Source organism: Balearica regulorum, chromosome 18, assembly GCF_011004875.1.
Source record: "Balearica regulorum gibbericeps isolate bBalReg1 chromosome 18, bBalReg1.pri, whole genome shotgun sequence".
NCBI lineage: Eukaryota > Metazoa > Chordata > Aves > Gruiformes > Gruidae > Balearica > Balearica regulorum.
The window spans coordinates 11,995,793-12,020,609 of record NC_046201.1 but is presented as its reverse complement, the minus strand read 5'-3'; the positions used below and the strand labels follow the sequence as shown (position 1 = coordinate 12,020,609).

The 24,817-nt window shown below is 51.9% G+C and overlaps 1 protein-coding gene across 2 annotated transcripts; it reads right to left on the bottom strand.

Moving 5' to 3' along the window:
* Positions 1 to 5,581: 5,581 nt before the first annotated feature.
* LOC104639049 (bMERB domain-containing protein 1-like) lies at positions 5,582 to 23,758 on the bottom strand. 2 transcript variants are annotated; one of them, XM_075771059.1, is made up of 8 exons: positions 23,680 to 23,758; positions 23,525 to 23,619; positions 16,787 to 16,907; positions 12,179 to 12,252; positions 8,484 to 8,598; positions 8,278 to 8,351; positions 7,445 to 7,600; positions 5,777 to 5,917 (listed from the first exon to the last, which is right to left on the bottom strand). In XM_075771059.1, exons 2-7 carry the CDS (start codon positions 23,598 to 23,600, stop codon positions 7,482 to 7,484), a joined length of 579 nt encoding a protein of 192 aa, XP_075627174.1. In that variant the 5' UTR covers positions 23,601 to 23,619; positions 23,680 to 23,758; the 3' UTR covers positions 5,777 to 5,917; positions 7,445 to 7,481. The 2 variants fall into 2 exon arrangements, with proteins under 2 accessions (XP_075627173.1, XP_075627174.1); XM_075771058.1 differs by lacking the exon at positions 23,680 to 23,758 and having other exon boundaries at positions 5,582 to 5,917; positions 23,525 to 23,653.
* Positions 23,759 to 24,817: the final 1,059 nt, after the last annotated feature.

Here is a 24,817-nt window from a genome sequence, read left to right as displayed (position 1 = left end):
TGTGAAGGCATGACTGTCTCCAGGCTGAGCTTATGGAGAGAACAGACCAATGGGCCAGGTTTCCTGAAGTTCTTCAGACACTGAGTGCATTTTCAGAGACTTGTCCCTTATCTGGATGCCTGAGCTGAGCTCTTCTGAGGAACCTTCAGCACAGGGACAGAAAGACAAGACGACACTGGTCCAACCAGGCACTTTCTGTTCTGTTTCATTTTCTTCTTTTCATGCAGCACACTGAGCCTGGCAGTGTCCATCTGTCAACTGGTACATCATCACTCAGCATGTCTACTTGAAGGCCGAGCTGAAGACCTGTGCTCCTGACCGGTCCTGACATTCTCTCTGCTCCTGCTCAGCCCTAGCAGCCCGCACCATCGTGAACACAAAGACACAGCACATGCGGGTGCTGCTCTGCAGCATCATTTGCTGGAACTGCTTGGTTCTATGGCCCCATCCATGCCCCCACACAGTGAAATGTCTGGTTTTAGAAAGTCAGAGATCAGCAATTGGAATGTCAGGGCAGATTTTGCCTTTTCCTATGTGCCATTCATGCCACACCAGCAGAGCAAAGATACCAGATTCCCACCAGTACAAAGTCCTTACCCAGGTATGAGTAAGCCATACTCAAGTCCTAAATTGCTGGGAGGCCTTGCGACTAACCCTTCTTCCTCCATAGAGCTGGAGAGATGGCATTGCTCCTCAGATGCAGCACTGTGAACTTATGACCAGCTGAGCAAGCTCTTAAAAAGACACAATGTCAGGCTGTCCACCACAGGGATCACAGGCAAGCTAGTGGAGGGAGAAACCACAAGGGAGAAACCATCTCCATCTGTGGGTGCAGCCGGGGAAAGGAGTTATCCTCAGAGACCTGCCAGATGTCTTTTTCATGAGCAGGGTGGTGGGACAAACTTGTGTCTAGCCTGGATTAGGCCCAGCCAAGCTGCTGGAAGGACAGAGTGGGATGACGCACAAGAGATGCTGTCTCTGGCCTTGTCCCAGGCAGGAAGGCATGACAAGAAGGTATTTCCCTGACTGCTCCAGAGGTTTGATTCCTGACTGAGCCATGTCTAGTGGTCTTCACAGCCAGCAGCACACTCAGAGAGATGTGACCACCACAACAGCACTTTTTGACTTTCCAGCCTAAATGATTCAGTGTCCTTGTACAGATGAGTCTGCTGGAGAGGCTCTGGCCAGCTTATGGAGCACAGGTTGTGCCCTGGATGGCCACTAGATGTCTAAATATCCTGACTTCCTCACCTCTCCTCACATGACTAGGAGCTCCTAAAGACACCTCTTCAAGAAACCTTGGCAAGAGATGGTGTCCATGGAGTAAGGGGGACAAGGTGGTACCTCACGTGTGCACTGACACTGTCACTGTGGGATAAAGGGATCCTTGGTTGGGCCCGGAAGGGGAACCAGAGGTTATAGGGGTGTAGGGGACAGGCACTGGCTGCTCCAGCCTAAGAAACTCATGTCATCCTTCCTCAGCTCTTTCCTTTGGGAGCTAAAAAGGAAGAAAACCCTCTCATCTAAGCTAATTCAAAGCCAGCCAAGGCATCCCCAGCCTAGCAAAGACAAGTTGTGCTCTTATCACTTAAAAGATGCCAGAAGATGCCAAGCTGGAGCTGTGCTGGTCCTGAAGTCCTGCTCCAGAGAGGGGACCATCAGGGTTGGCAGGGTTTTCCTGGACCATCCACCATGCTCCCCTTCTCCTGCCTGCTGGAGCCATCCTGCTGGCTCAGGGACCTCAGCACCAGGAGAAGAGATGGCAGGACCCAATGCCTGAGCAGAGTGTGCTGAGCATCAAAGACATGCAGTTTCTACCAGTCCCATTTGCTTTCTTGGGCTGGGTGAAACAAAACCAATGTGACTCATGATGCCGTAGGATATGGAAGCAAAGACTAGAATTACCTAATCAGATATCAGGGTTTCAGTTCTGTGATGCTGTGTATAATAAACAAGTTTCTTGTGTTAATAGCCTGCCTTCTCCTTGGCGAATTGCAGGGTTTGGGTTTGTTTGCATTGTGGTTTTTTTTTGTTTTGGATGGATTTTTTTTGTAAGATTTCTTTCTCTTGGCACAGAGAAGAGATGATTAAAGTATTGGCTAAATCTGCAGTCTGTTTTGCCTCTTGTTGATGGAAAATCCCCAACACATTGAAATGTTGTTATTGGTTTAATCTGGACTCTGTCAACATTTCCTCCGGAGCAGTTTGCTATTCCATCAGTGTGGGCATGAGTTAGAAATGCTGTACTCGCTGCTCTGCTCTCTGCCCTGCAGAGCAGCTCTGCCCCAGCACCAATGGTGGAATTTCCACTGGAGGGATTTGTGCCCCAGAGCGGCTGGATGCAGAGTGGCCACCGTGCAATCCGAGTGACAGGGACGTGCTCTGACATGGACCATGGCTGTTCGGAAAGGGCACCGTCAGCTCCGGATCCCTTAGGATGCTCTCACCCGCAGACCTGCTACCTCCCCTCTTAGGCACTGTGGAAGGAGACACAGAGACATCCCTGTGTAAGCACTGACCGCTGTCTTCAGCAGTGACTTCAGAAGATGTTGCTGGCTTGTTAACCCCATGATTAGCACTTATCCAGGACTTGGCATGCCAAGTACCATCGGGTGCCAGATGACAAAGACATGGATCATTAAACCCGAATTAGAGCATTGTTTTTGCACATGCAGTTTCCAGCCACCTGATCCAAGAGAGGATGCGGGTGCCAGAGCTGCCTGGTCCCCTCTCAGCAGTCGCATCTGTGAGTGACTGAAAGTTTCCCTGGTCCTACACAACTGATGAGACCCAGCAAAACACAGACTCTGCCCTGCCTCTCTGCTCCTACTCAGTCCATCTTCCACCTCCTTGTCTTCTCCAGCATGTCCACCATGAGGTCATCATATCTTCTTTAATCACCCATCCTAAGGACAGGAAACACCAAAAACCAGGACACTCTGCAGTTTGCAGTCCTGCCAGTCCTGCTCCTCCTCCTGAGGGCACCTGGAGAGTCAGAGGGCCAAGAGAAGACATGGTGCAGCCAGACCCCCTTCAGTGCTCCATTAATCAGTGCCACATATAGAACACATTTGATGTGCCACAACCCCTCCAGAAACAGTACCATTGAGGCTTGATGAGGACAGAAGACTGTCATCAGTGAAGAAATATATCAAAGCAGTTCAGGGCTCTGAGCATTAAAGGATATTAACCCAGGCAGGCAGTTTCTTGCCCTTCCAAAGGTTTTTCAGCCTGGCCCCAAAGTGAAATGCTAGGCTGACAGCCAGAAAGGGCAGGGTTGGATTTCTTACTGCAGCAGCAGCAGCAGCAGCTCTGTACTCCTGCAGCACCAGTGAATTCCAAAATCCAGCCTGATTTTTCAGGATCTTGTTTGTGTTTCACTTCAACCACCCCGCTGTGACACAGCCTGAGACATCTCTCTGCAAAGGTCCCAGGCAGGGAGAAATATCTACAAACCAAGCTTCCAACAGACATTTATTTGTTTGGGTTGAAATCAATGCACATGAAACAGTGTCGCTCCCGTGTGCTGCGCACCTTTGCCATCAGTTAAAATACAGGTCAAATAGTATCGTATGACCAGGACAGCAGCCTGTCTCCTTCTCCATGACCAGCCACACAAACACAGCCAGAAAATGCAGAACAAAACAGGCCAGGACCTTGCACATCTCACCCCCCGCCATCCTCCCTGCCTGCCCAAGAACTGCTCAGCAGCTGAAGTCTGGGTCTTGGAGCTCTGTGGGGTAGAGGGGGGAATGAATTTGGGGAGTAAGTTTTGAATCAAGGGCTCTTCCTTGCCTTTGGCTCCCTCTCAGTCCAACCAACCAAACTGGCTCAGTCACTCACCCTTCCCAAGAAGACCCTGGGGAAGGCAAGGACAGTGAGGGGGGTCTTCTAGGTCTTGAGCCTTTGGTCTGTGTGGATCAAAGCAAAAACCCTTATTGCACCATGTGCGTGACTGCAGAGTCACCAAGCAAAGCAGTCACTGAACAATTTCTCAAAGAGTAGGGAATGAGAGTGGCCCAATCTGTCCCATCAACTCCAGGATGGATGCTACTGATGATGGCCTGTCACCCCACGCAGGCAACAGCCACAGATGTGCACTGCACCTCACTCCATTACACGGGCTTGGCAAAGCAGAGAGGAGCTCTCCATGATTTAATATGATCCTGTGATTTACAGGGTGGTCCCTCAAGCAAGGAGAGCACCAGGAACTGGCAGGTGATGGTTGTAGGATGCTGTAGGATATTAACAATAAGCAGCACAAAGTAAGCAGGCTTCAGACTGAGACCACTGAAGTCAACTCAGAGGTGACACGAACCAAAGCGGAGTCAAGTTTGCTAGAGATGACCAGGTGCCATGTCAGCACATTTAGGCTTTGCATCCTGGTCTGTGAGTGTGCCGAAGGACCGGTTTAGTTTGTAGACTTTTCTGGCTGCTAGTAAGAACCATATGAGGAGGAGATTGCTCAGGAAGGAGGAGTGGAAACACCCTTGCAAAGATTAGAGAACAGGTTCCCACACACTGGGTTTTCTGGTAGTGCTGATAAAGAAATGCAGGACGACCTTGGATCTGCTTATGGCATTGCACTAGGAAGAAGCCCACCTGCACTGTGTTTTATAAGGATGAATGTGCTATCAGGTGCAATGGAAAGAGCCAGATGGGTTGTGACCATCTCACTGGCATGTGCATACTGCATAGTGACCCAGGCAGGAACACCATCTCAAGACCCTACAGCAAGATGCAGCAGGACTGAAGACTCAGCATTTTGGCCAGAGAGCAACCAGAGCCCTTGGGCAACCACCCAAATGGGAGGTCATCCCAGGATACCCAGTGAAGCAATACCATTCTTACAGGGCAGAAGTGCAGGCAGGGTGGGAAATGTGAGAGGCCTTCACACCCAGCGAGGAAGAGAGCCCATGTCCTGCCGTGATGGGCATTAGCAGCTCTGGCTGTGTCACCTCAACATGCGTGGATGCTTAGAAGGGACAACAGGAACTGAGACACTGGGTGACCTCAGGGTGATGTGAGCCTTTTGCACAGGACTTTATGCCCAACTCATGGTGCCAAGCCCAGAGACACTGGCTGGGCACTGGAAGGCAGGACTGAATGCCCTCTTGGCAACGAAAGTGTCTCTCACCTGCTGTCTCCAACCTTACCCTGCCACTTTTCAAGTCTCCTGTTTGGTTTTCATTTCCCTCTGCATGTTGCCCTGTTCTTATGAATTTTTCTCCTTTTCTCTTTTGCTCTAACTTCCTCCTTTTTCTCAGAGCTGAAAACTGAACACAGTAATAGTGAGATGGAGAAAGCAACTCATCTGCCCTTAGTTCAACATACCAGGCCTGTGCTCAGGTGATAACTTCACAAGAATTAGCCCTTCATTCAGCCAGCTCTGGGGACTGCCCTTCACGCTTTGCTCAGCTCTACCCAGAGCCATAGAGCACCTTGCAATAAAACTGATGCGAACACAACGAAACCCAGATCAGAGACATTCCCCACCAAAGGTCCTCAGGAATCATCCCAAAGAGACTCACAAGGTACAACAAGGCTGAGGATGAGACATCATCTGTGGCCACAGCATGTCTTGGATGGTGGAGCACAATGTTCTCCAAACATTAGCTCCCAGTGCTTGTTTTATTACTATGTCCAGGTGAAGGACTGCACTGGTCCTCTTTGTCATGGACTCGCTTGCCGCTGCTGCACACACCTCTTCTGAGCTGAGCTCAGGTGGAATTCGGTGTTTGTTGATGTCATGGGGAGACGACCGTTGACGTGGCACCAAGGACACATGCCATCATTCAGGCTTGCACCAGCCTGCTTGGGAAGTCTCTTCGGTGCTGGTGCTGCAGTGGGAAGCATGAACAATGACGGGAAGTTGAAACTCTCAGGGGAGAGCAGATTGTGGACTCTGGCTGGAGACCTGAGGAAGAAAGGCAAGAGATAGGAAACCATGGGTTGCAACCTTGGTGCTTCCCTTCTCCAATATCTAGAGAGCCAGCCCTGCTTTATAGATGCCTGCACCTAATGCCAATGAGACTAACACTTGGGTGTCAGGTCACTTGCCACGATGGAAGTCTCCAGCAATATTAAGGATGACATGTATCCTCCCACAAAGACTACAACCCACTGGACCTCCATTGCCGCCATCATCTTACACAGTGCTTGTCACATATGCTGTCAGTCGGGACCTAGCACTCAGCTTTGGCCGTGCTCAATATCTACTGCCCTGTGATGAGCTATAAGGTCTGGACTCAGATTTGTGGTGCTGGAGCCCAGAATTTCACTTCAACTGTATTAAAGCACATCATTGTAGACAAAACTTCATCTCAGATGCGACTTGCTTCACTTGTGTCTTCACCAACACTCTGGCAGGAGTGAGCTCAGCTCACCAGCTATAACCAGCTCAGCCTTCGCTCCATCACACACCAAGCTGTTTAGGCTTTGCTTGACTTGTCTGCACCCCACAGACACCAATTTTGGCAGCATGTGCTGTGGAGCAGTGTCATGAATAGGCACAAGAGTAGGGAGGCAGCTTGAGCTGGGTAGAGCTGGTCCGGTGGGTATCCAACCACCCACTTCTGGGAGCCTGGTTGCTTCAGCCTCCCCCTGGGATAAGGTGGGGAAGTCCATACCAGGCTGCACTGGCAAGAAGCACCTCAGGGTCTGCCACTCCCTGAGACTTGTACAAAGTGACAATGTACAGAATGAGTTTATGTCTTGGACCACTGGCAAATGGACAGTGACTGTCTGGTTGCCCCTTGGCAGCCAGAGGATAGTCCTGTAGAAATGACACAGCCTGGCCCTTAGAAGACTCTGTTTTAAAAATAATGGGCCCATGGCTTTACGGTTGGGCATCTGCGGCTGTCAGCAGATGCCAGTGATTTAAAAAGTGCTGAAAAAGAGCAAGTGGGAGCAGGCACGTGAGGACACTCAAGGACAGAAAGGCCTGATGGCTTCTTAGGTTTTCGGAGAAGATATTATGAGAAGACAAGGGCATTGGTGGTGTAACTCCATGAGCACCAGGTGTGCACAGCAGTGGCATATTTGACCCACAACTCCCTCCTGTAAGTGCTTACAAGGAGATGCCTTGGTGCCTGAGGTACACTACCTATAGTGTGCCTGGCCCCACTCCTCCCTGCCCTCCATCTCTCTTCCCCCTCCACCCAATTCCCTCCATCCCCTCGTCCTCCTCCCAGCCACGACGACTGCTGCTTCCCTTCCAGCCCCTCTCTCAGGACTCAGTAGGGCTCTGGCACTTTTCGCCAATGGCAGCCCCCCACAGAGCAGGGCTGCAGCCTGGTGGTCCCTCATGTCCCAAGCCTGCAGCACCAGGAGCTGTGCATGTCCCAGATGTCGATGCTCACCCACCCACATGGGCACTTAGCAGTTTCAGTACCCCATGGAAGCCCATCTTGCCTGGCCCAGCTTCCTGGGATGTGTACGCTACCATGGTCATGTCCTGTGCAGAGGAGCTGGGGGCTGGCCTACATGATGGAGCAGGTGAAGCCACAGCACTCCTTGAGCAGGGTGAGGCCCGTTTTGGTCATGTACGGTGTGGAGGTTTGCTGCCCCCTGGAAGTCATTTTCTTCTCTTTGACAGGAGCTATGGAAAAAGGCGTCAGTGTCAGCCTGGTGACAAGGGCACAGGCCCATCGTCTCTTCTTCGAGCTCCTTTCAGGGCTATGATGCTGACCCTCCTCAGACCCACAGTTGGGCATGAGCTCCTGCATCCAGGAGGCACATCACCACGTGGGCTTCATGGGTGTCCACAGGCAGGACACAGGCACAGGGACCCTGGGCTGGAGATGCCTCCCACCACACTGGGGAAGTGTTTCTCCAGCAATGATAGCATCAAAGGAAAGAGGGTGGCCTGCCATCAGAGGCCATCAAGAGAGAAAGACTGGGTGGATACCACAACTTGTGACTTTCGCTAATGGTGTGATGAAATGGGAGGAGCTGATTGGAAAGGGTCAGATGAATTACATCAGCCATAAAAGGGCACCTACCCATCCCCGTTCTCATAGGACATGGCAGGTGGGAAATGCCAGGAAGGAAATGGAAGCAAAATATCTGTACCAATTCAGGATGTTTTCACAACGTGATCTCAAGCACCAGCAATCGCCCAGCTGCTATTTCCCCACACCCTCCTCCAGCAGCAGATGGCCTCCAGGTAAGCTTGCACCATGCAGAGCAACAAAATCTTGGAGACAGAGTGCTTAGAAAAGGGCAGAAACTGCCAGGAAGCTTCAGTGCAGGGCAAAAAATTCATCAACCACCTACTTTCTTTCTGGAGGTAGCTTTTGGAGAGCTTACTTTGCAGGAACTCTGCCATTTCCTTGTCTTCTTCCCTTTCCCTGTGTCAAAGAGATTGGTTAGCACTCAGGAAAGGAGTAGCAAGGCATCCAGGACCATCTGGCAAGGCATGATACAGATCAGAGGACAGACCGCACTGTCCTCAGCGCAAGGAATAAATTACACCCAGCTACCTGAGCCTCTCAAACTCCACATCATCCACCAGGAAATCCCGTGTTTCCACCAGCTTGTGTATCTGCTGTACCAGTTCCTCTTCCCTCTGCTTCTCCTCATTGGACTTCTCATTCTCTGCAGGACAGGGAACACATTTAACACACAAACAGGGGTCATCCCTCCCACACTGAGGTCAAGCTTGCTCTGCTTCTGCTCGATCTGGGAGCAGATGTGAGAGTGGGAGTAAAAGCCAACCCGAAGTAAGCACCTGGATGGAGATACAGGCTGCTAAATAGGCAACAACCTCATTCCAAACCACCCTGGCTGGGAGGAGATAGGTCTGGTGTCATCAAATTTTGAATGCGTTTCTTCTCCCCAAGTTTTTCATGGGGCTGAGCACTGCAAGATGCAACTGTGAGCTTTGCAGAGCAGAGGAAGGGCCCCTCAACAAGGTGGTCTCTGGTGGAAGATGACTATGACTCCCCTGGGATCTTCACCCTGCACTGCTGAAGAGGCTGGGTACCGGGTCTCAAGAAGCTCAGAAATGTCAGACTTGAATGTCATCCTTCAGCTAGGATGTGCTTAACCTGCATTTCCCATGCCAGCATACTCAACCAGTCTCAGCCTGGCCCTGAGCTGGGCAAGGGTCCAGAGACCTCTGAGCCAGGTCCTCCATGTGGCTGAGAAACCAGCCAGGGATTCAGGTGCATAAGCAATTATCAACAGTGCCCAGATGCCTTGGGAACACCTCACACCACCATTTATCCCATACATACAGAGACATGAAAACCAATATGATCCACCGGTTTTGTAGCCTTATTCCCTTGCTGAACACCGTCCCAGTGGTCTCATCCTCTACATCTGACCTTTCAACTCACTGTCCGCCCCATTCCCACCCCAGCGACAAGGATGACCACAAGTGTCTGCCAGGCTATTTTGAATGCGTTAACCTTGGTTGTCACTTGAACCCCCAGACTGACCTCCCTTGAGCACTGTGAGACCCAATTGTGCCACATATCTTTGGGCAGTGAGTTAGTGAAGACCTGAAAACTCTCACATCACTGTGAAGTCATGTCATATATAAATTGGTACATAATGGTAAGTGGGATACATGAAGATGATAGAGATAGGGCTAAGGAGAGTTAAATATAAATGGAGAGCTACCTTAGGTGGAAACTATGACCGTCTGTGCTGCAGCTATTTAATACCATTTCTGAATTCAGCAGCCAGCTCCAAAATCAATCCAGCACAGGATGGATCAATCTCCAGCCTTCCTTCAGCTAAATAAAAATGCAGTGAAATTCACAGTATGGAACAACCCCTGTAGGCTGGGTCTCAGTAGTTCCCTAAACTATGTATTGATTTGTAGTTTAAAGTCTGCCGTATATTGATCAGAGGTGCTGCTGCAGGGGCCTGAGTAGGAGGAACTTCTCATAATTGTCATGTTGTTAGAAACATCCCCAGCAAACAAAGGTTTCTCCTACAATTGTGGTCTTGTGCAGGGAGTGAGCTTGAGCTTTCTGGCAGAGAAAGCTGATCTGAACTGAGGTCTCAGTCACAGACCCACAGCCACATGGGCTTCTACCATGAAGAGTTAATGCAAAGTTGCCTGGCCATGGGCACTGTCTTAGTGCAGCAGCTCCCACCTACCTGGTGGGAACAGAAGCACTTGACAGTGTCATCTGGATGCCATACAAATGACAAACATCAGGCTTTGCACACACACACACCAGCTCTTTGGAGTTAATTAACAATCTGCATTCCTGAGTTAGAGCATGTCAGAGTTAACATACCCACTGTGTAAACACTGCATCTTTTTTTCTGCCTTCAGAGTCCATCATGCCCACAATACCTCTCTGAATTATGAAAGGCACCTTGGTCTGGTGAGATTTCAAGCCACAGGTCTGGCTGAGCTCTGAGTAAGCACTGACGTTTGAATCTTTATCCAAAGTTCAATGCCCATTTTTACGAATGATCTGCTGCGATAGTCTCACAAGACCAGCATTTTGCAGGATTTTTCCAGCACAGTCTGATTTGAGCCAAGTTATAAAGAAGACAAAAGGAGCATGTCAGATGCAAGCAGCATTTCTGCTCTCAGCTGAATCTGGGAATGCTGAAAAGGCAAGATATGAAAGACCAAAGCAGATGAAGGAAATTCAGCCACATTTCTCCAGTTTCAGAAAAGGCCAAGTTTATCTCTGGTCCTGAGCCCTCATTTAGGTCAAGCCTTTTTTTATGAACTAGAAGGTGCTTGAATTAAAAGCCCACATGAGATTCAGGTCTGTGTTTTGCAAGCACCCCCTGTTTTTATAGCAGAATTCTCCCTCCCCTGTCTGAACCTCCCTCCAGATGCAGCCAGGTTGTATTAAACTGATCAGGACCTGCATATTAAGCAGCAGTTGGGCTCTAACTGCATGCTGAAGATTCACTAGCACGCACAGCATAGCGAGACTACGGCATTAGAAAGGGTCAAGGTTTCTCGTCACCCTTGGCTTTGAGATAACCTTGGGTGGGTTGAGCTGAGCTGCTGCTCTGGGAAACAGATGTGCACAGCTGGTCCCTTGTCTGCATCCAGACATCACCCCCCACTAGGCATTCATTGGTCTTAATGACTGCAGCGTCTTCAGAGAGATACTTGTCGTGGTCCAAATCTTAATGCTTGGACAGGTACAAATAAGCAGGAATATGTGTCCCACACCATTCCAAAAACACACATAAAGTCCTTACTGGGGGCTGAATGGGGATGTCCTTGGAGTAGGCATAGACTTATGAACAGTGATGGACACAGCTTGTGGGGAAGCCATTCTTGCTCAATCTATCTCATTTAAACCCTGAGCTGTTTGGTGTGCTTTCATTCGAATTCTTTAGCTGAGGGGGATCCTTTTGAGAACCAAGGTTTGGCCTTTCCTGAACTGTGAAGCGACAAGGGTGGCTCTGGCTGTGATGGGGACACGGAGGGTCACTGGTCATGGTAAGGGGGGGTGACAAAAGCAGCATTTCCTCCCAGCTGAAGTTTCATGTATGTTGCCCTGGACTGTTTGCCTTTTTTCAACATCCTGAATGATGAATTCACCTAAATCAGGGACATCACCAAGCTCCTTTGGCATGATGTCTCCTAGAACCCATTCTACCCTGACTGCAACCAGGAATCCTCCCCTGGCAGTGGCTGCCATCTGCCCCATCACTGACACACAGTTCTGACACAGCCACAGCAAAAACTCGTTGCTTTTCACATACTTGAGGCCTTTGAAAGCATCTCCCCTCCTGCTGTCTCCAAAGGGGGCTCTCCATGGTGTGGTCTGACAATATCCCCTGCTTGTCCTCTCAACTCATTTGGGGATCCTTCTTGGTGTATGTGTCAGGTCCCACTGTGTCAGCATTCACTGCCACCTCGCACAGCTCCTGTCCTCCTCCTATACCAGACCAATGCTCTTCCTCAAACGACTGTCATTTTTTCTCCTGTTTTGTTTCCTCTGCCCATCAGCCCAGGCCTGGCCAAGGACTCCTGGGCAGTACTTCAAGCAGCAAAGCTCCCAAGAAAGATCTCAGGACTCAGGGAGCCATGCTTCTTGACGCTCACTCACTGCCTGCAGCAGCACTGTCTCTGGGAGCATCCTGGGGTGGGAGCCATTCAAGAGCTTGTTGTATTTCATGGAAACCTTTCTGCTAATTGCAGCGGCAGGGTGCAGCTCTCTGAAGCTTTACAAAGCCTTACCTGGAAGAGCTATGAGTTTTTGAAGCTCCTTTTTCAGCCGGCTGATTTCTTTACAAAGCTGAATGTCATCCATCCTGCAGAGACACAAGTGAAACCACCGAGGGAAAGACTTGGAGAGGAAAGGTTCAAAACCTTCAGAGCAACACCCAACCAACACTGGAAGGCAATGTACTCAGTGCCCCCGACAGGGAGCATAGATTTACCTGCCTTCCCACGGGAAATGGTAGCCCCCTTCATCTCAGAGCTTTTGTTGGAGCTACATGGGTTGTGTCACTGGTTGTCAGCAAAGAAAAAATTTCATTGGTCTAATGACAATGAAGCTTCATTAAAACCTGGCACATGCACCATGCAATAGCAGCTGTGTTTCTCCTCCTCCCGAAAAATAATCCTCAAACAGCAAAATCCAAAAAACAAATGGAAGCTGGTCCCACATAAAAAGATCTGACAGTTTTATACTGCCTTTCTGCAGAATTAAAAAAAGGTAGAAAAATGACGCACAACAGAGGAGGGAAATGTGCAAACTTTGCAGGTGTCCGCTGAGAAACAAGGTCATTTCAAGATGACAAGAGGAGCCTGCTGAAGCTGCAGGCAGTGAAATCATCTCTGGCTCAAACCACACAACAGCAGCAAGATACCGATCAGGATGGGATCAACTCAAATGTCAGTGGCAGCCGCTGATGGAGCGGACGGGGGATGCACATCCCTGTCCGTGCTGGAGGCAGTTTGATGGTGTCTCAGAAGCACCGCAGATACTCAACCCCCTCCATGGGTGTACCAGCTCAAGCACTGCTCACTGCTCACTAGGGCCGGCAGAGAAGACTTAACCCAATTTATTTATTGATTTATTTTAAAAAATCGCATGCCTGTGTCCTCACTAAAGCCGCGCTTAGAGAAGACCAAGGAGTGATGGTGTCTGGCCATGATAAGCATCAGTGCTTCAGTTTGAAGAGCTTTATGCACTCACCCACAGTGAGGGAAACCCCAAGAGCAGACAGTGCTCATGGCTGAGACCTCTCTCCACCACAAACTGAGCCATCCTTGAGGATCTCCCCTGGGTAGGTGACACCATAGAAGACAAGTCACAACTCCAACAACCCCCAGTGCTGCCTCAGGTGCTGAATCTCCTGATCAGGGTTGGACTGTTGAGCTGGGATTTGGGATGCTTCTCTTCTTCAGGCTTACCTTGGCATAGGTAAGCCACCCTGGCCAGACCCTCTGGCATCTCCCCACCTCTGTTACCAAGCCTGAAGCTAAAAGAAAGTGTCTCCGTCCAAAATCCAGCCCCAGATTTTCCAGGTGTAACAGGCTGCCACACCCCCAGGACCAGAAATTGCCTAACTGGTGCATCCACGAAGCAACCCCTTTCATTGACCTATCAGTCCTCACACTCTCAATACATGTCTTCCAGGAGCTTGGAGCCAGCAATGGCACCAGCAGCTCCATGGCAGAGGGGCTGAGGTCACATTCAAACGGTGCTGAGTAGCTCCACCAGCAGAAAAGGGGGCTCTCATCATCACCCTGAGTTAGATGTGCACACTCTGACCAGGCTGATTTCCTTACGACATTGCAACTAATCCTCTGATATCTCAGAAACACCTGTATCTAAGGTCTCCTTAGACATTAGAGATTTGTGATTGCAGCCCTGGATGTTTTAGATAACAGTTGTGGTCCTGAACCATGAGCAGCCTGGGGTGGGAAAATATCTGGTGGCACAAACTTCTCAGCTGGAGACCAAACATGTCTGTAAAGGATTTGACCCTGTGCACAGTGCCTTGCCCACATGGGGTGGGATGGGAAGCATTTGCCCCCATTAAACATCATGTTCACTGACCAGTTTCACGAAGAAGCTGGTAAACACCAACACCGCAGGGCACAGTGGTCAACCTGTCTGGACTGAGCCTCCAAGAGGCTGCTGGACTCTTGTTGACTCTTCCTCATGTTGACTATGAGGAAATCAGCCAGCCCATTTTTCACCTAGACAGAGGCATCATACATCCTCCTAAGCCCTACCAAGCACTCCAGCATCTTAGCGTGAGCTTCCCAAGGTTGTCCAAGCCTTCAGTGCAGAAGGACTCCTTGGATGCTTTGCAGGGGGCAAGGGAAATCGTCCAGCCTGGAAGAGCACAGCTGAGATTTCTAGCAAGCTCCATAGCCATGAGTGACGAGAAACCCTAACACATGATCTGTGTCTACAAATAACGTATGATTGACTATGAGCTGTTGCTACCTTGAACAGATGTGCCTTTGGTTCCCTTTGAAGTGTGCGTTACTAAAAGCCCTGTCTGCATCTTCAATAATCCTGCTGGTCCTTCCACTGAGTCATGCCATCCACCCCTTCTGGGATGAGTCATATTTGCTGAAGCTACTTGAAGATGCAGCTTTGTCAGCTGAGGCGAGGACACCAGAAATATTAATAAGGGAAAATAAACAGACTGACAAAGAGGGACCCTGCGAGATACTGCTGTAGGAGGAGATCATCTCAGGCAGAGGAAGAGTCTTCCTCTTGGCTCTGTCATATTTTTGATCCATGTGACAGTGTTTTCATTTGTTTGCATATCGCGCTGAGCAGGTCCACCGATGCCAATGTCTGGGAGCTGCACGTGGAGAACAGGAAGGTCCTTTTGTCCTTTTATTGCCAGCTTATCATCTGTGGTGGCTAAGCCCTGAGCTTGTACAAAGAGCACCAAGAGGGAGGTCTGCACAGGACACATGGGCAACAGGCTGTTTGCTAGTGATACACTTACTAAAATTAAAATAGTCAAATGATAACAGAAATATTATTAAAATGAAATTGGAATTTAATTCTGTAAAAACTGATAATGAGACTAATAAATGGGCCATCATAGAAATTCTCATTTCAATAAAACTTGGGAGAGATCGTGAAGACAAGGACCCAGAAGGCTGCTGCTGGAGCTGAGATGATTACTTCTATCACTGGTGATAAAACTTATTGCAGCATCACCCACAGCCACGCTACCCCTGTCTGGCTCCGGGGAGCAGATCAGAGCACTGAGCAGGTGAGGTGAGGAGCCGAATCTCCCACAGGAACTTCCGACCTTTCTTTTTCCCCTATAAAAGGAGAAATATTGGGAGCTTCCAGAGCACAGACATCTCAGAAATGCTGGAACATTTTAGTCTGACATTTCCAACAAGAAGAAAACACTGATCACTATCGACTGACCATGTGGGTCACTCCTCCGTTTGGCAGCACATCAATGGAGATGTCCATCTCCCCAAGCCCCACAGTCCAACCAACCATCCTGAACATCACATTTTTTCCCCACTGGGAGAAAAAAAAAAAACCTTGCAGCTGCAGGTCCCCATCCCTTTTAACCCTACCCTGCAGAACCCAGGTCTGGGATCCCTCCTCTCCAGCAGCGATGCTCAGGGAAGCCCTCGGCTTTCCCTGCCTTGCAGACCCGCGCTCCTCCCCGCTGCTGCGCTTCACAGAGCTGATGCTCGAGTTCCCCACAGCACCTCCAAACCATGCAGACATGTAATCCTGGCGTTTCCGAACTTCCAAGTGATCACTTTTGCAGCTGTGCCCACCCCAGTATTTGGTTTCTGTAGGTGATTTCCTTTTGTTTTCCAAGTGCAAGACAAGGAAAAAAACAAGTAAAGGGATAAGAAAAAACAAGATATGTGAGTTTTGACAGCACCTGTGAGATTTAGGTACTGGTTGCCATGGAAAGCATTTAAGTACTACACTTTTTATGATTTCCAAAAATCCTTTTCAACAATATATTCGGGGGGAACTGTGCCTCAGAGAGGTCATCACTCCAAATCTGAGCCTCTAAACCACAGCCCAGCTCACAGCTTCCCCAGACAGCGGATTTACACAGGCATTTCCAGGCTTTCATGATCCCTGTACCACAGGTACTCAGTGGGGATCCAGACACACTAAAAAAAGCAGTATATCAAGTGCTACAGCCCAGTAAATATGATTTTCACCATTACCAGTAAAAGATCCCAGGCTTTGTGTTGACCTGACAGCATGAGATCTCAGGACTGGGCTGACTACAGCAACTTAGTGGTATTAAAAAACTTAATCAACCCAGACTATGAATGCTATGCAGTCCTTTTCCTCCAAGATAGACGCATGGAAAATGTTCTTTATCACCCTGAGTGCTGGTTAGCACCACTGCAACACAGCAAGTATTTGATGGCCTTAAATGTGAAAGGCCTCTGGATTTTTACTCAAAAAATAGCAAAGTGCTATCTCCAGAGAGCAGCAATGAGCCACCAAGCCTCAGATCCCTTCCCAAACCCAAGAGTTGTGCACTGAGGAAGAGTACGGACCCACTGGGAAGATGAGGGTACTTGTGATCGAATATGGAAGCATTTTAGTGTAATATGTGCCATAAACTCTGTTTGCATAGCTCAAATCATCGCAGCATCAGTGGCAGCTTTGTAACGGGGACCTGTTCAAGCCCCTTCTGAGAGCAAGGACAAAGCACTGGGAGAAGCTGCACTTCCAGGTGGAAAATGAGGTGGGAAGTGGCCTCGGCTCTGGTCATCCCCAGGGAAGATCCGTGTTTGATCAGGCAGACAGAAAACGCTGGGTGACCCTGGGAAGGGGGGACAGCGTGGGAGGAGGCAGGTACTCACATGTACCGCAGCTCTGACTCCCTCCTCACCAGGATCTCCCTGATCCTCTCGATTTTGAAGAGCTCCCCTTCAATGTCATCAATGGTGGTGGTCGAGTCAGCCATGGAAACAATCTCATCCTCTGCAAATGAAATGGGAGCCACATTAGTCAGTGGGAGATGTTAAACACGTGCTGAGGAGAACAGAGACGACAGGGCTGTCATGGGGACCCCCCCTGCAAACACCAGACCAGCATAACCACTAAGCACCTGCAGTTTTAAACTCGTTTTCAGGCTCCTTGCTACCCTGGTAGGTGCTGCAAGAGGAGACAGCCTATGGAAAGTCACATGCAAGGGCACTGAGCTGCCAGCGACTGTGTTTTGCCTTTCTTTATGCTTTGTGTGAGGCTGAGCACTGGAACAGGTCTGCTCATTGCTGCCTTAGCATCAAAGCTGGCTTGGCTTGCTGAGCGCAGCTCCAAACACACATGCAATATGCATGAAGTGTCTCCATGAAAGAAGACCTTGGAGGCCAGCAGGCCACCTCATCTGAGCTTGCAGCTCTTTGAGTCTTAGAAACAAGCATCATTTCGCCTGCCTGTGCTGGCTTTGCAGCACACCCTGCTCACACCAATGTTGTGGTGGGATTTTCTCTGCACTGCTGGGAAAGCCCCACATTTCTGGGGGTCTTCCCCTCTGTTGAACAGCAGGAGGCCAAGGGAGCTAAAAACTGCTGGAGGGGAGGACAGGAATATCTCCCTCTTTTTCCAGAACCACATAAGCCTGAGGCATCTCCAGTACATGGACAGACACCCAGAGACATGAGCCTCTTCTCCAGTATGTGCCAGGACCAAATGCTGGGCCCATATAGCATAGAGGGGCCTCCTAAGGAGTCATGGAGGTGAAGCTGCCATCGCTGGTCCCTTTCCATCACAGGCTGGATGAACATCCCTCAATCCTTCCCAAGTCACTGGGGGAAAAAGTCCCCAAGGTACCCAGCAGTCCAGTTTGGCTTCCTCATCCTCTGGATCCTCTACAGCCTACTTGGGGAAACTGAGGTAGGTAAAGCGGCATTTGCTCAGGGCAAGAGGCAAGACCCTCACAGCAAAACGTGGGAAAAAGAGGCTGTAATTCATATTTTAGAAGAGTGCAGTGGCAAGCCCAGGGATGGGCAGGATGAGAGCCCAGCAAACTCGATCCATTGCTCTGACCACCAGCTCTGCCTCCCCTGCCCCACTGATTTACACATCCCTCTGATGTCCTGCTGGTTTACACAAGACTGTCACGCTGATTTACACGAGGCTGCCGTGCTGACTGACACAGTGCCCGCGAGCCTGCACGTCCCACAGCAGCTCCCAGCCTGTTTTATGGGGATAGCTGAGGTTTTGCTCCCAGGCCAGCTCCCACCCCCCCAGGCTGGTCTGGCTCTCAGAGACACATCACTGAGCTTGTTATCAGTGACACGCAGCAGCACATTTATCACACGTGAGCTAATCTGGCTCTCCTGTGATGTACACACAGCACAGGTTGGGGAGAGGGGGCTTAGCAGCTACAGCAAAGCCAGGCTATGAGAAAACATTAAAAATCACAAACATCAAGGACAAATTCTGCTTGCTTTGAAACTTCACAGGGCACATCTCCCCCCCTGAGACTTTGCCTTCCTGCAGCCCTGGTACTTCCCCATGCAGGAAGAGGGGAAAGCACCAACTCTAGGAGCAGGATTTTCCAGGCAGCCGAGGTCTGAGAGCTGGAGATGTCAGAGCTGGGGCGTGTGGCTTGGGGATCCCAAACAGGACCCCGGCCAGTGCTGAGGGTTACAGGGCAGGAAGAGAGCAGCATTGAGGCACAAGGCAGAACACTCTGCACTTGCTGGTCCTCTACCCATCATGTTAAACTGCTTGAGAAATCATTCCCAGAGTGAGGCATGTTTCCAAGGCTGCTGGCAGAGAAGGTTTATTAGCAGAATGAGTGGTTTGGGTTAGTGTGACTGATTTGGAGAAGAGTTTTCCACTGTTTCTGGCTTAGAAACTCATGGGGACTACTTGGAGTTTATGTCCCTCTTCCCCTAGCCACAAAGGCTATGTTCAGCCAACAGTAGCATGTTGAACCCTCAACCATTCCCTGTTCTATGCCATCAGGATGCTCTCAGGAGCCAGTGCCTGCTCAGGACAGACTGACAAATACATGGCCGATGTGTGGGGTTGGATGCGCTGCTCTCCATCAGCTCTTGCTCAATGCCTCTGCTGCAAATGTGCACAGAAACCCTCCCTTAGCCTTGTTTCTATGGGCCTGAAGGGGGTTGCTAGGGGACCAGACTGTGGTTGCTACAGGACTAGGATGCGGTTGCTAGGGGACTGCACTGTGGTTGCTATGGGACCAGGATGCTGAGGTCCCTCGTCCCAAGCATCCTGCTGCTCTGCCACCCTAGAGCTCATCTTGCCTGGGATATTTTGCTGCACCTGCACCCAGCGCTGCCGAGAGCTGGGGCTGCGTGCCGGGGACAGGCAGGATCTCCCTGCAGGTGACGACGGGCACGCAGATAACAACACACGTGAAGGTGCAGACAGTACAGCCAGCGTATGCTTGTAGGCAGCCACTCCCTGGCGTTCGGCTGTACTTCAGTGTAGCTCTAGACCTGTCAGCAATAAGCTGCATTGCTCTAAGTGTTGCTTCTGTGACCAGGCTAAAATGACTAGGATTATTATTTTACAGATGCTCCAATAAATAAAGACAGGAGATTCCTGCAGCTTTCATTAGCCAAGGACAAATCTAATCACTCCTGGGTGCACAGGGGTGGGTCTGGGGGAGGGGGCCTGTCACTCCTGGCCTGGGTGGGTGAATAACCCAGAATATCACTGGTGGCAGAAGTATTTGGCTGAGGTTATCAGCCAGCTGTTTCCCAGCGGGTGAATGCAAGGGCTTGAAACAGGTGTCAGCATGGCTTCTTCTCCCTTCTCATCCCAGAACCTCATTAGCAGAAGCCATCCCAGACGGGAGAGGTGAATCCTCACCTGTGTACATGAAGGGAGGAGGTGGCAGTGCTGGGTTGCTTTCTCTTGTCTGCAGCATGTGGCTGGGAATTGGTTTCAGCCCGTAGGCAGCTGCCCACAAGACTGAGAAAGCTCCTGGCTCAACTGTGGGTGGGTTCCCATCAGAGACGGGGAATACAGCGTGGCTGGGACCAGCCTGTTCAGAAGGAGCTGCCCTCCATGGTCACCTTTCTGTAGGACACTTCCCAGCAGCCTCCCACTGCAGGTCAGGAGCATCCTGTGAAGTGGGGACAGCAGACAGGTTTACACCATGCAGCAGAGCAATGGTTGCAGGACTCTAGCTGGAAGCTCCCCAGCCCTTGGCTGTGCCTTCAGGTCTGGTCAGGGTCATGGCACTCTGCATGCCTCAGGCGGGATGTGTCCTCAGGCATTCCAGGGAACTGCTCCCTAAAGCAGCAAGTCCTGGACAAGAAGCTCTAAGAGGGCAGTCGTGCCTGGAGCTCATTAATTCAGGGCAGAAGCAGAGGAAGGGCAGTCCCAGGTGAGTGCTCCTGAAAAATGAAGCCCACAGACCCTGGGAGGGAGCACCTGGACAGGGGGACACAGAGCTACACCTCTGCACCAAACCATCCACTAAACCTCACAAGAAAACAGTGAATCCATACAGGTGACTTATATGCACCTGCTAGGATGGTAAGATGAACTTGCTAGAGACCTCTTCCATCTGTCAGCATCTGCCCAGGACCACGGGTCATCATGCCACGACTTGAACATCTGAGTGAGGGCCAGACTGATGGGATGGATGAGGAGAAGCTGGGAGAAGCAGGTTGCAGGGTTATTCAGATACTGGAACAGGGATCCGAGAGGTTGCAGGATGTCCATCTTTGGTCCATAATACCTCCTGAACAAAGCTGTGAGCAACCTGATTCAACTGCTAAGCCTGCTTTGAGCAGGGGGTTGGACTCACTACCTCCAGAGGTCCCCCTCCTGATCCAAATTCTTTTGTGATTCCATGTAATGAGATCAGTCTGGATGACCAATTGGGATGTGTGTGGATCTTCCCTGCTAGCTCAGAAGATGCTTCCTCCAGGCAGATGTGGGGTGATGTCGAGTTCCCAAACCTCAGCAGCTACGGACATGGGCCAGATCACAGCTTTCCTGAGATGGTGGTGAAACCAAAGGGCACCGTGCACCCATGAACCTGTGCGATGGCAGCAACACCATAAAGCAGTCTCGAATGGCAAGTGCAGACACTCAAAGTTCATGAGGGATTGAAACCCAGCACGTCCTGCAAGCAGACAGCTGGGCAAAAGATTTCCCTGGAGATAGTTTTGCCACAACTGCAAATGGGTTTCTTACACCCTCCCTAAGTGCCTGGCACCAGCGAGGAACTAAGGCAGGGGTGTAAACATTATTAAAGCTGCGACCAAGCTCACAGTCCTGAGTCTCCCTTCAGGGATGGAGAGGGATGACGCCCATGTGAAGCCACGCTGCCCAGGGTCCCTTTGCTCCCTCAAATGCACGCACAACAGCAGAGCCAGACACAGAAATCAACCCCACGCTGCCCAAGCAGAAGGACTCCTGAATGGCACCATTTCAACCCAGCAAACCAAGAAAGGAGAGAAAGCTTTGATATAAGCCTGGAAATGCTCTAACCATCACACACGGCCCAAGGGAAGCAAGTATCGTTAATGAGGAGTATAATAGCCAGAGCCTTCCACTCCATATGGCTTTGGTGAAAACATTTAGACAGCCAGCAGCAAGCCTGAGATGAGTCACAGCAGCAACCAGCGCAGGCTTGAGTTTCAAGCGATTTACTTCATGATTAAAGTTGGGCGATTGATTGACAGCCCCCTGGGGAGGGGTTCAGCGCTCTTTACTCGGGCTCCATCCCAAGAGGCCTTTAACTCAGCCATGGAAAGCAGCTCGGGCAGGGAGCATTCAGCCCATCAAAATCAGCCCTTGCTCCACAAGCTTGATAATGAGAGCGATGGTAACCTGCTGCCTGGCTCTGGGGCAGCCTTGTCAGAGGCAATGCTGTCCCCATCACCCACACTGCCTGGCAGGAGGGACTCGAGCCTCCAGACTGCCAATGCATGGCCTAGCACGCTGGTCCCAGAGGACAGGATCCTCCTTAGATGGGAGAGATTACGGCTACCAGCAGCCTGCAAACCACAGCACGGTTTCCCTGCCAGTGTCCCCTCCAGTAAACCAGGGAGAAAGGTGCAGCCTTGGCCCACTGCAGCCAGGGAGGATCTCTCTGGCTGTGTTTGTGCAGCCCCTGGCACCACCAGCACCACTGGGGCCGTGTTAGACCACCATAAAAAAGACCAGAGTTCACGGATGACGTACCCTGGGATGACTTACAGGGGGTATCACCAGGGGTGTAGCCTCTCTGCAACACTCCACTGCTGCATGCACACTTCCCTGGGTCACCTCCTGAGCAAAAGCAGGGCAAGAGGCTGTGTGTGCTCAGCGCTGTGCAGGGCTGGCCTGAGATTTCCTGGCATGGCAGCAAACACCAGAGCAGCATTCAAAACACAGACACCAACCATTGCCACATTCTCGCCCATCCTGAGGGTCAGCTGAGAGTTTACAGAACTGCATTGAACCAGAAAACATCACAGCCACCACAGCTCGGCTTGCAGGCACCTGAGGGGGGATTCCTGGGCCATACCCAGCACCCTGAGCCCAGGAAGTGTTTGACCCCTTTCCTGGGCCATCCTGTTGTCACCTGGCTGCTGGGAGCAGAGGATCCAGGTGGTGGAAGTGCTCAGACCCCAGGAAGGGCAGGATCTCCTCCTAAACACTCTTCCCAGAGGGGATAGGGGGGAGGATACATATTGCTGTGCTGGAAGGCACAAAGGAGAAAGACTAAAACTTTGGGCAGCTCACCAGGGAGCTTAGCAGCTTCATGGGCAGCACCCCAACACAGTAGTACTCAGCAGGATGCTGGAGTTTGCTCCATCCATCCTTCCCTGCCTTTCTGGCTGCCTATCCCTATCCCGCTAGGTGCAGGGGGCTAAGGGGGAGCAGAAAGGGATGGGGAAGGGGAGAAGTCAGAGGGATGTCATGGCAGAGGGGCTGCAGGAGCCTCCCCTCCCACAGCCCAGCTGATGTTGCCCACAGCCCAGCATTGGGCCCCTTCCTCCCATCCCAAGGTCGGGGACTCTGCTCAGGACAATCCCCCTGGTCGGTGTCCCCCCTGCTCTGCCCACCCTGTTTCGTACTGGAGGAACTGGTCAGCGAGGGGAAAGAGCAGAGAAGGACAGGGTGGGTACCCCAGTCTCCCACTCACAGCCCTGCCTGTAGCCAGGCATGACAGCACAGCGGCTCCGTGTATCTCCGGGCAGCATCAGCCGGATGGCGGGCTGCATCCCTCCTTCCACCGGTTCGTTCTCTCCAGCCATCCCTCCTTCCCTCCATCCTTCCTCCCCTCCAGCCATCCCTCCTCGCATCCAGTCCCTTCCCTCCGTCCTTCCTTTCCTCCATCCACCCCTTCCCCTCCGTCCGTCTCCCCCCCACCCCCCGCCCCGGCCATCCCTCTGCCCCACTCCCGATGGCCGCGGCGCGGGGGCTCCGGCGGTGCCGGTACCGGTACGGGGAGCACCGCGGGGCTCCGTTCGGTGGATGAAGCCGCCGGTTCCCCGCCAGCTCTCGGGGCTCGGGTGCCCGGGGACTCCCGCAGCCAGCGGGCTCGGGGGCGGAGGAGGGGGGGGAAAGTTTGGATCCGGCAGTGCCCCTGCCCGTCCCGGTCCCGCTGCGCTCACCTGGTCCCGCGCCGGCGGGCGGCCACCGGGTGGACTCCAGCGATCCGTACCGGGGGGGCGTCCGGCTCCCCTCCATGCCGCAGCCCTGCCCGCGCCTCCCCGCGCCTCCCCGCGCCTCCCCGCGCCTCTCCGCGCCTCCCCGCGCCTCTCCGCGCCTCTCCGCGCCTCTCCGCCGGGGCGGGCGGGGGCTCCCGCCGCTCCGCGCCCTCTGCCGGCCGCCGCCCCCCCGCGCCAGCGCCCCGCTCCCCCCGGGCGCCCGGGGTACCCCCTTGCAGCGTCACCCGGGTTATTTCCCCGGGGCTCGGGCACCGGCGTTTAACCCGGACCGGCTGCTTCGCATCCCCGCACCCCTGCAAGCCTCCCGAAAACCGCAGCAATAAAAGCATAAAACACAAAAGTAGCCCCGCCTGGCACACCAGATGAGCGATGGAAAACGCTTCCTGGCGGTATGTCCCACGTTGCTCCTGTCACTAAAGACGAGCAGGCTTTGCAGAGCCTATGCAGGACATGGGGTGTGCTGTGGGGTGAGGCACGGCTTTAACCAGACCCCCCCCAAAGACAAGGGCAGCTGTGCTTTCCAGCAGAAGTAACTTTTCCCTACGGAAAAACACAACAGCAAGTGTTTAAAAATTAATGTTCAAAGGTACGCGTTGGTCTGAAATTCAAAGGTTGGTTGGCAGCTCTTTGGCAGCACCCACAGCAACCAGGGTCTCGGTGATAAGCGCTGCCCCTCTCCTCCCTCCGGCCAGGCCCTCCTGCGGGACACAGCAATGACCAGTTCCACCATCCTGAAGGTTTGTCCCAGCAAACTGGTACAGGGAAGGCAAGGATGAGGTGTGGAGTGTAAACCCTCCCGCTCGCAGGGTTTTACACTTCTCCCTTGCTGATACCAGAAGCACTTACTCCACTGAGGTCTGACAACCTGCTGTGCCGCATGGAGGCACACACCTCAGCACCACCTTCCCCAAAACTCACGGGGGGCACACACGTCCTCTGCTAGGACACGTTTTTCTGCTAGGACGTGTCCACAGGTGGCACCGATGTCCCCACGCTGGCTTTGTGCAACAGCACAGGTCCAAGGCGAGGATGAGGCTGGGCTCAGGACCCACCACCTTGGCAAGGGGTCTCAGAGACACCCTCCAGCACATTTTGGGAAGTGCCACCTGAAGTCACTGGGCTGAAGAGCAGCAGGAGCGGTGGCAGCAGAGAGGTGAGGGCCAAGCCTGGGGGAGCAGCTGCTGGGTTCTGCCCTCTCACCCTGCCACCCCGCTGTCCTCCCGCCTGGCGGGCAGG

Coding starts and splice junctions, on each gene's coding strand:
- LOC104639049 (XM_075771059.1), bottom strand. CDS start 23,600: ATGGAGGGGAGCCGGACGCCCCCCCGGTACGGATCGCTGGAGTCCACC. Junction 12,253..16,786: donor GAGTCAGAGCTGCGGTACAT/GTGAGTACCTGC, acceptor GTGTCTCTGCAG/GATGGATGACATTCAGCTTT. Junction 8,599..12,178: donor AAAACTCATAGCTCTTCCAG/GTAAGGCTTTGT, acceptor CCTGTCCTGCAG/AGAATGAGAAGTCCAATGAG.